The 11145-nt window shown below is 40.6% G+C and overlaps 1 protein-coding gene across 1 annotated transcript in view; it reads left to right on the top strand.

Annotated features, from left to right (window-relative positions):
* The first annotated feature begins 530 nt into the window (after positions 1-530).
* The window catches only part of LOC114040648 (zinc finger protein 69 homolog B-like), a 48191-nt gene continuing 37576 nt past the window's right edge, over positions 531-11145 (top strand). The window contains exons 1-5 of the mRNA XM_027858755.1: positions 531-669; positions 710-781; positions 1802-1890; positions 7110-7236; positions 7847-7945. Of these exons, the coding sequence (XP_027714556.1) occupies positions 531-669; positions 710-781; positions 1802-1890; positions 7110-7236; positions 7847-7945 (526 nt within the window). The remainder of the gene's footprint in view (positions 670-709; positions 782-1801; positions 1891-7109; positions 7237-7846; positions 7946-11145) is intronic.

Below are 11145 nucleotides of genomic sequence, written 5' to 3'. Positions count from 1 at the left end.
CTCCTTCAGCATAGGCAGGCAAGGTGACCCTGCACGCTAAAGCCAAGTCTTCCTGGTCACTAAAGGAGAAGCTGCATCCCAGCATTTGGCTCCTGCGCCTTATTTTAATTTTCTGCGGGTCTTTATGTTTCAGTTGTTTCTAGTAAAAATAAAATGTCTCCCTTCTAAAAAATTTTTTAATGTTTTCCTAATTTAAAATGCAAGCTCCTACACCGAGGTGCATAGCACTCTCACCGGTAAAGAAGGGGTTGACGCATGCCCAGAAAACCTAGGGTGGAGTCACCCAGCCGGGGTCCCCGGTCACCGGGAGACGGACGTACCACGTGGTGGAAGCAGCCTCTTTCTATTGGCTGCGAGCCGAAACTGCCAGCGTCTTTTAATCTACTCCTTACTTAGAGATTTCTTCATTTAAAAAAAAAAGAATCACTCAGTATCACATGACCCACTCCAAAATTAAAAACAAAACAAAACAAAACCAACAACAACCTTCCCTTCTCACAAGTAAACCTAAAGCTGCCTACTCCAACGAGATGTGGTCTGTCAATTCTGTCAAGAATTACCGAGCAATGAGCGAGCCCGCAGAACGGCCATTTTCCATCCTCGCTTCCAAGACCAACGACTACGCGGTCCGGCCTTACCGAACGCTGATTGGACGGGTCCTGGTGAATTGTGGGAAATGTAGTTCAGGGCGAGCTCTGCGCACTCTCAGTTCTTGAAGTGAGGCAGAGGAAGGGTTTGATTATTCCTGCTTTTAGTTCTTGGCGGGCCTTTGTGCTGGTGGGTGAGTCAGGGGGTGTGTGTATGTATGTGTCTGTGTGCATGTGTGTCTTTGTGAAGGGATGTGTGCGTTTGTGTCTGTGTGTGCAGGGGTGTGCGCGTGCATGTATGTAGAGCTGTGCAGGTGTGTGTGCAAGGTGTGCGCAGGGATGTCCCTGTGTGCAGGTGCTGTGTAGGCGTGTATGTATGTGTGCAGGTGTGCGTGCATGCGTGCGTGCATGCGTGCCTGGTGTGTGCGTAGTGTTGGGGAGCTATGGGGGGCTCCTCCTGGGACTGGGGGAGGGGGGAGGAGTGGGGGGTGTCAACGCTGGAAGTGTGAGGCTGGGAATTTGAACCCAAGACCTGGCACCCCAAACGAGTGTGCACTGAAGAGAGCAAGAGGAGACAACCAACATGTAAGACTCACATGTCCAGTGCAGGGTATCTTTGACAGCTGGCTGGAGTAGGGAGGTTTCTGGGATTCTTATTCTCTGATTCTTTGTCCCAGATTAAAGTGGACAGAGACCCCTTCCAGCTTTCCCCTCTTTGCACAGGAAAAGGTCCATCTTTGACGTGTGTTAAGAATGCTCTTTCACTTTTTGGGGGGCTCCAGAGTAGTTATTGGTAGGGAAGCAAGGTGTTACCTGTTACCACTACTTCCAGATTTATTCTTTGGGGGTTTTGAGCATTGTAATTGGTTGATGGGACAAAGGAGAGAAAAAGGAAATGGGGAGAGAATCTGACTGATGCCAGGGCTGACTTTGGTCCGGTCCTTAGAGAGAGGACCTGGTCTGGACTTCTTAGAAACTCCCTCTTGCTCAGCTCATCGTGAGCAGATAGAGAAAACAAAGAAGTTAGTTTATTCACAGCCTGAATTTCTGGTGGATTCTTAACTATCTGGTCTCTAAAGCATACAGTTGATGCAGTTAAGATCTATAAAGGATGATAGGAGTGTGTGTGTGTGTGTGTGTAAAATTGCACTCTGTTAGTTTGGGAACTACCAGGTAGGACCAGTCTCCTTCCTGACTTCCTTCTTATCCTTCAGGTCTGGCTTTTCGATATTCTGCTGTTCCCCGAGAAGGTGAAAGGAGGAGAAGGGAAATGACTTCTGTGCTCCTAACAGCCAGGTCCCAGGTGAGTGAAAGACTTTCTCTTTCCTGAAATGCCATCCCTTTTCTCAAGGTGTGGACACTATTCTTTGCCTTGTCTTCTGTCTTCTGTGTCAGGGAGCCAACTCATTTTTGTACTCCCAAAGGCTTTGTCAATTTTGACAGACAATATAGTGTTCATAGATTTTTTGATCCAGAAGGGAGGTAATCCAGTCTCCTAAGTTTGTAATTCACGAAACCTTATCCTTCAGCAGTTTTCTGCTGAAGGTAGGAGTGGGTTTACTCTATAAGGTAGTAGCAGTATTGTCCAGTATTCATCAATTGATTTAGAGCTGGAAGGAACATTGCATGTCAGTTAATTATCTAGTCCAACTGCTTCATGTAACAGATGAGGAAACAGGACAGAAGAGGCTGAGATGGTTTGCCAAAGGTCACATGGTAACTGGTGGAGTCAGAATTTGAATTTAGGCCCTCTACTACTAGCCATGCTTTATATTGCCATTTAAAATGATTTTTACTCATGTGTTGTAGCAATTGTGTATATTACTCTTATGACTTCTCTTTGTTCACTCTATACTACTTCTTATAAATCTTCCTCTCTTTCTTTGAAATCTTCCTATTTGTCATTCCTTACATCACAGTAACCAGTCAGTTGTTTGGAAATACCATTGCCTTTTTTTTTTTTTCTGTTGCAGATATCACTGCTACAATTTTTCTTGCATACAGGTTTTTTCATTTTGTCAGTAAGTTCTCTGAGGGTAAAAAACAAATGAGCAAACAAACCAATTGGGGCACCAGCCAGCTGGGTCAGAGAGTGTGAAGAGCTTTGTAACTTTTCTTGTGGAATTCCAAAGTATTTTCTAATGTGGTTGGACCAACTTGCAGCTCTCAGGCCAGGGAATGTTTGCCGATATTTTTGAATCCCCTCAGACACTGAATTGTTCCATCTTTGGCAGTTTGCTAGGTGTGAATGGAAAGGGCAGAGTTTGCATTTGTCTGATATCAGCCCGAACAAGCTGGTACTTTTTGGGTGGTTCTTGAATATCTGCGTTAAATCTTCTAGAATTTCTTGCTGATATCCTTTACCACTTCTCTACTGGAGACAGGGGATTTGGATGAATTCTCTGTAGACTTTATATGTCAGAATTTTATCATCTACTCTGCAAAGAGATTTTCTCATCTGTATCTTTATTTAGGATCAGAGATCTTGAGCTCAAAGGGACCTCAGAGGGCATGCTGTCCAAACCTCTCAATTTGCAGTTGAGGAAACTGAGGCCCAGGGAGAATAAAGATGTCCAAGATCACACAGATATCATCAGCCTCAGAGGTGGAATTTGAGCCCACGTGTTTGACTCCAGAGCCAATTCTCTTTCTCCGGTACCACTGTGCCTCTTCTTAGTCTACACATAAGTGTTTTATTTGAGCAAAAGCATTTTATTCTTGTTGAATTCAAGTAATCTATTTAGCTTTTTGTGACATCATCTTCATTGTGTCTGGTTAAAAACTCACGCCCTGACTCTTTCACCCAATGCTCCTGCTTCTACCCCTGTATCTTTAAACAGTTAAATACAGAAAGAAGATCCCCATCTATCCAAATACTCATATTACTTCTTCTCTCTTGGTGATAGTTAAGAACTCCAGGCCGGGTGGGTTCTCATGAGGTGGGAAATGACTGAATAAATTGTGCTGTATGAAGGAATATTGTCCGATAAGCCATGATGAGTATGAAGATTTTGGAGAAACTTTGGAAGACTTGTATGAATTGATGCAGATCAAAAAATAATGAAATTTGAGAGTTGGAAGGGACCTCATTGCCCATCTATTACAACTCACAAACCCCTTAGACTGTGAGTTCCTAAAGAGCAGAGAGTGGTTTTTTGGGTTTTGTTTTTTTTTTTTGCCTTTCTTTGTTTTCTGTATATTTAGCACAGTGGCTGGAACATAGTAGGTCCTTAAATGCTTGTTGACCGGACTATAACATATATAGCATAATATAACGTAATTCCCACATATAAAATTACAAGTAGTCACCCGGCTTCTATTGGAAGACTCCCGAAGCAGGAGCACCCACTTCTCTTGAGACAGCCCGTTCCACTCTTGGACAGTTCTGATTGTTAGAATGTTCTTCCTGAGACCCTATTTTTGCCACTTCTTACTATCGTGTCCCTGGTTTTGTCCCAATCCCTCTTCCAGGGGACAGGCCTTCCAATACCAGCAGACACTTATCCCGTCACTCTTGAGTCTTCTTCAGTTTAGACAGACCCACTTCCTTTCCCTGATTCACATGATACTGATTCAGAGCCCTTCAGCAACCAGCATTATGGTTGCCCTCCTCAGGACACCCTCCAGCTTATCAATGACCTTCTTAAACTGTGACTTCCCAAGTGAAACTCTCTTTGCAAAAGGGCAGAGTATAGGGGTTTTTCCCTATCCCTGGAAGTTGTACCTTTCTTAATGCAGCCTAGGAACTCATTAGATTTTCTGGCTGCTATATCCCGTTGCCTGCTCCTGTTGGCTTCTCCTCCAATAAAACTCCAGATGTTTTAGAATGATGACTGTCTTACTATGCCTCCCCAGTCTTATGCCTGTGAAGTTGACTTTTTTGTATGTAGGTGTAAAACTTCAAGAACCTGCCGGACAAACTGCTTGTCAGGTAGTGAATAGGATAGACTCTCTTTGTGCTAAGTGAGGTCCCTTCCAAGTCTCACATTCCGTGGTTTTGTGGCTACATTCACCCCATTGAATTTCATATTACTGGTTTTGGTCTTCCAAAGACTAGAGGCAGAGCATTGGTGGATTGGAGGCTCCATATGAATCAACAATTGGATGTAATCATCAGAGAAAATAGTGGGATCTTCACGTGGGTTGTAAGAGGTATAACTTCCAGGAATGGAGAGTGATCATTCCAATGTCCTCAATGTGGAGGTAGGAGAGACTTGAGGTAGGGAGATTGTTAAAACCTGAACTAAGCTGATAGTCTTGTGAGCAGAGAGAAGGGGTGGTAATACCAATGTAACTGATGAATAAAGGGAATACCCTAGACAGAGGTTCCCTGGATTTCAGCAAAGGTGTTTTTTTTAAAGTAAATTTATATTGATATCTTTTGTTTTTTACATAACTGTAATTTCCCCTAGTATCCATTCCCCTCCCAAAGAGCCATCTCTTATAACAGTAGTATTTTTTTTAAGATAAAAAGAGAAAGTTGAAAAAAATCAGTATAACTAATATATCAAAAAATAAAATATATCAATAGCTCTTCTTTCCAGCCATGGAAAACATTTCTGTTTAATTGTGCAACATCCTTTTTTTCATTCGTTCTACCCATTTATATTATTGTCTATATTGTTTACTGTGTATATTTTGAGAGTATATAGTGTATATTGTTTTATTGACTCCACTTCACTGCATCAGTTCATGTAGATCTTTCCATGCCTCTCTGAATTCATCGCATTTTTTGATTTCTTGGAGAACAGTAATATTCCATTATGTTCATGTACCATAATTTGTTTAGCCATTCTCCAATCTATGAGAATCTATTTTGTTTCCAGATCTTTGCAATCACAAAAGGTGCTGCTATAAATATTTTGGTGTATGTGGGGACTTCCTATCAATGGCCTTCTTCAGACATAAACATAATCACTTTATTGGAATAATTCCAAATTGCTTTCCAAAATGGTCGTACTGATTTGCAGTTCCATCAACAATGCACCAGTGTGCCTATCTTCCCTAGCCCCTCCAACATTGACTATTTCCAACTTTTGTTATCTTTGCCAATTTACAGAGTGTGAAGTAAAGCCTCAGAACTGTTTTAATTTGCATTTCTGTTATTATTTGTGATTTAGAGAATTCTTTCATCTAGTTGTTAAGTTTGTAATTTTTTGAGAACTGTTTATATCCTTTGACTACTTATCTATTGGGGGATAGCTTTTGGTCATTTGCATATGCCCTTTCTTGTAAATCAGGACAATATTTTCCTTTCTCTAATCTTGTGTTTCCTCTCCCATTTTCTCTGATCTTTTAAACTGAATTTTTATTGGTGCCTTTTGTTTCTATATCGCTTACATTTCTCTTTGTATCACCCAACCCTTCCCAGAGAGCTATACCTTATATTATATAATAAAGAATAAAAAAGAGGGAAAAAAGATTAGTAAAATTAACCAACCTATAGAACAAGTCTTTATTATATACTCTATAGAGTGCTCTTTATTTTGCAGATTCTGTTCTTTTCCTATTTTGTGTGAATCAGGACAATATTTGCTATTATCTCAATGTCTGCTTCCTCTCCCATTTTTCATAAGCTTTCAGATAGCATTGACTATGAGTCATCAGTCACATTTGCCAACTCCCTTAGCCCACAAGCAGGTGGTTCATCTGGGCCAGATGATTTAAATTCACATTGACTTGAAGGCAGAACCAGGAGAGCAGAATACACAGTGCATATTATCTGAGGGAACTGTATTGGAAGAAGCATTGTGGACTTCTGGGAAAAGCTCAATGCTTCTGCCTAGACCATGAGAGGTTCTTGTCAAAGCTAGCCCTCCTCCTGAATAAGTCACTTCACCACTTAGTGCTCTGGAGGAACTTTCTAAGGCAATTATAACTATGGGAAAGGTACTGATCTGCATTGATAGAGGGGATTTTCTTGCCAGGGAGCTCCTTGTAGGAGCAAAATCACAGGCCAGTACCAATCCCTAGTCCTTGATCCTCACAACAAGACTATAAAGCCTGTGTTATTTTTTTGATGAGGATGAGGTTCCAAGTTTATCAATTAGTAGGAAAATATTAGCCTAGACCCCTAAATTGTGGCACTCAGAATGATTAGATGATAAACTAGAATCAAGTAGCTGGCTGATGCTTCACTAACTAGTGTGTGGTCTGCACAGACCTGATTATACTTGTAACATTTACAGACCTTGAAGGAAGCCAGAGATGTTACTGCCCTCAATTGATTTCATCAATTGTGCAATTTGGGAATTTTCAAGTAACATGGGTGATTCCCTTTGGGTTCAGTATGGAAGCTCATTTGTAAGGCTGACTTTGAGTGGCAAAGTTTTTTATAATATTGAGTTAGTATAAAGTGAGGTAACCAATAAATAAGCCCTCTACAAACAGTAAAAATGGAGTATTTAAAATCCTTAATGCTTTGAGAAACAGCGCCTTTCCATTCTGCCAACTTCACGTCTTCCTCATACTCCCCATGAGGGCTGGTCCCCAAGTGAGCAGGTGTCTTGTTTGCTGTTTCAGATACCACTGACGTTCCAAGATGTGGCTGTGGACTTCACCTGGGAGGAATGGGGGCTCTTGGAACCTTCTCAGAAGGACATGTACTGGGATGTGATGCTGGAGAACTACGAGAATTTCGTCTCCCTCGGTAAGGCCGGCTCTCCCCCAGCCAGATCATCAGCTTCCCTTGGGTTGTCTTTGCCTTTCCTCTTGGCTGACTGATGCCTGAAGTGTTTCCCTTCTCATGGAGGGATAATGTCCTGAATGCACCTGTCAGGGAGTGATTTCACAGTTGTTTGGTACCCAGGGTCACTGGTGTTTCTGCTCTGTCTGCTTAAGTGAAAGATGTTTGTGTACAATGGGACATCAGTAGTATTACTGGGCTTGCCCTAAGGCTACACTTCCACTACTGGCTGTTCATTCAGGTCAAAGAGTCTCCCCCAAAGACCCAGTATAGGGGCAGCTAGGTGGTGCAGTCGATAGAGCACCAGCCCTGGAGTCAGGAGGACTTGAGTTCAAATCCAGCCTCAGACACTTGTCACTTACTAGCTGTGTGACTCTGGGCAAGTCACTTAACCCCAATTGCTTCAAACAAACAAACAAAGACCCAGTGTAGATGCTGGAAGATATGAAAGGTTTGTATCTTCCTAGGAAAGATTGGGATGAAGTCATTTCCTCTGAGTCAGTGACCCATCCTCTAGGATTGAATTCTGGATTTTCTCTCTGATCTAAGCATTTATCATATATTTTTTATTAAGGTGGCCTTCCTATTTCCATACCAGATGTGATTTCCCAGATGGAAAGAATAGAAGCACCATGGGTGGCAGAGGGAGGAGTCCTGGTTAGCACTTTCCTAGGTGAGTGCATAAAAAATAAACAGATGGAAAACACAGTAAACATCATCCCAGCTGATGAGTAAAGATGTTGGACAGGGAGATTTCCTTAGGCCTTTCGAGAAGGGCTGCATCTTAGTGTGTGAGAGGAGTGAAGAGGGAAGGAAGACGTGTGACGTCCTCACAGAGCAGTAAGTTTTCTGTGAAACTGACATTGACAGCATTGTTGGCTTTGTGAGAGTGTTTTGGGCAAGGCAGTGAGGGCTTTCAAAAGCAATATGTTTTATCAGAAAGTAGACTGAATATATGCAACTTAGTGTTATCACTGGTAGTACTCTGAGAGTTCAAAAGAACAGGTAATTAAGGATGAGTGATTTGGTAAAGCTTTATTAAGAACTGGGTGACTATGCAGAGGGCCCAGCTGGAATTTGATTAGGTAGAGAGGAAAAGGAGGAGGCATTCTTGGCTGGGGAATTATCATGTGAAAGGCAGGCCAGGCAAGAGAGAAATTTGTTTGACTGGAGCAGAATATGCTTTCTGGGGTGCTTGCGCGACTTCCTTGAGGAATCGATTTATCCCATAACGTAAGTGCATTGGAGTAATACAGCAGTTTTTATTGTTTTTTGTTTTTTTTTAGGAGGGAAGTGGTGTGATGAATTTAATGCTGTGAGAAAGTTAACTTCACCTGAGAGAAACGGGGGCTTTTGGAACCTTCTCAGAAGGACATGTATTGGGATATGATGCTAGAGAAAATATTGTGAAGGTCTGACTAGAAGAGGGAAATGCTGCAAATATTTTTTGCTAATTACCTGTTTCCCTTCTAATTGTACCTGCATTGGTTTTGTTTGTACAAAAACTTATGTAATTAAAGTTGCCCATTTTATCTTCCCTGATTCTCTTTTTAATCCCTTGTTTGGTCATGAACTCTTCCCCCATCCATGTATAGGAAAAGTGATTTATTCCTGTCTCCTCAAATTTGTTTAGAACATGACCTTTTATATTTAATTTATGTATCCATTTGGAACTTATCTTGGTATAAAGTGTTCTAAACCTAGTTTCTGCTCAGACTGCTTTCTAGTTTTTCCAGCATAGTATTTCCCTCCTCCCCCTCCCAAACAGTGAGCTCTTCTCCAGCAGTTGAGGTATTTGGATCTACTAGGTTCATTTGCTTCTGTATGTTGCATATCTAATGTTTCACTGATTAACTTCTCTTTTTTGTAACCAGTATCATATAGTTTTGATGATTTTTGTTTTGTAGTATAGTTTGAGAACTGATATTGCTAGGCTCCCTTCCTTGCCACTTTTTAAATTTTCTCTTTAGATTTTTGAGCTTTTGTTCCTGCAGATAATATATATATTTTTTTCTAGCTCTTTAATCTTTTGGTAGTTCGACTGGTATGGCAAACACTTTATTACTAAGTGATTATTGGTTTGATAGGCCTTCCCCTGAATTTATCTGGAGATTACCTTGAAACTTATCAGTCTTTAGTTTACAAAATTAATCTGGTTCTTCTTTCTTAAGATGGAGACATTATCCCCAGCTATTATGAATCAGGATGTTCTGCTGACATTTAGAAATGCTTTCAGTACCCTGGAATGTAATTCTTTAAATCTTGGGCACTAATTACTCTGATACAATATTTCATTAATTAGGTTGGGCTTAAGTTTCTTGGTAACAATGACTGTTCAACTTTTTCCAGGTTAATTGTCATTGTCTTTGAAGGAAAAGACAATCTAAACTTAGTATAAGTCCCTTTGCTTTCTTCCACCACAGAGAATAATGGTTAAATAATGGTTTATATGTTTGTTTCAGGTTCCCTTAGTCAGAAGACAAGATGTGAAATCAAGGCACCAACTCGAAAGCAGGGTATTTTTGTGAGAGAAACATTCCAAGGAATACTTACAAAGGATGGCCCCTGGCAATCTACTTTGGAAGAAACTTGGGCTCACAATGTTGAGTTAGAGAGGCAGAAGGAAAATCAAGAGACACACTCTAGGGAGAAAAAAATCACTAATGAATCTTCTAGTGGATATACTATATTTGGGAGAAAGCTCATCCTGGAGTCAGTTGTCATTCCTCAACATAAAGTTCCTATAGTAGAAAGTCTCTATAAATGTGATGTACTTGGAAAGAATTTAAAACAGGTTTTAGATCCATTTAAATATAAGCGAATTTCCATTGGGAAGAAATTTTGTAAGGATAGTAAGTGCAAGAAGCCTTTCAATTACCAGTCAAATGTTATTCATTACCATAGAAAACATGCTAAAGGGAAACTCCATAAATGTAATGAATGTAATATAAACTTCAGCAGCATTTCATGCCTTACTGTTCATCAAAGAAATCACAGTGGGGTAAAACCCTATAGGTGTGATGATTGTGGGAAAGCCTTCAGCAAGAAAGGAATCCTTAATAAACATAAGATAATTCACACTAAAGAGAGACAATTGAAATGCAATACATGTGGGAGAACCTTCAGATACTACTCATGTCTTATGAGACATCAGAGAATGCATGCTAATGAGAAACCCTATAAATGTAATGAATGTGGGAAATGCTTTAGACAGAGGGGAATCCTGAAGACACATCAAATAAGTCATACTCGAGAAAACCATTTGGAATGTAATCTATGTGGGAAAGGCTTCAGATACCGTGCATCCCTTAGGGTACACAAGAAACTGCATAGTGGAGAAAAACCTTACATATGTAATGAATGTGGAAAAGCCTTTAGCCTCAAGGGAAACCTTAAAAGTCATGAGAGAATCCATACAGGTGAGATGTCTTTTGAATGTAATGAATGTGGAAGGGCATTTATCCTGAGGAGAGCTCTCAATAGACATAAGAGAGTTCATAGTGCAGAGAAACCCTACATATGTAATGAATGTGGGAAAGCCTTCAGGTGGTGTACAAACCTTAAAACACATAAGAGGACTCATACTGGAGAAAAACCCTATAAATGTGATGAATGTGGGAAAGCATACACTGATCATCAAAGTCTAATTCGTCATCAACTATTTCATGCTGGAGATAAAACCTTTCAATGTGATGAATGTGGGAAAGTCTTTACCCACAAGGCAAACCTTAAACGACATAAGAGGTCTCATTCTGGAGAAAAACCCTACATATGCAATCAGTGTGGGAAAGCTTTTATTGCAATGGAAAACCTTAAAAGACATATGAGAATTCATACTGGAGAGAAACCCTATAAATGTAATGATTGTGGGAA

Source organism: Vombatus ursinus, unplaced genomic scaffold, assembly GCF_900497805.2.
Source record: "Vombatus ursinus unplaced genomic scaffold, bare-nosed wombat genome assembly UNPS02013930.1, whole genome shotgun sequence".
NCBI lineage: Eukaryota > Metazoa > Chordata > Mammalia > Diprotodontia > Vombatidae > Vombatus > Vombatus ursinus.
The sequence above is the reverse complement of the archived record's forward strand: the minus strand, read 5'-3'. Positions and strand labels throughout refer to the sequence as shown.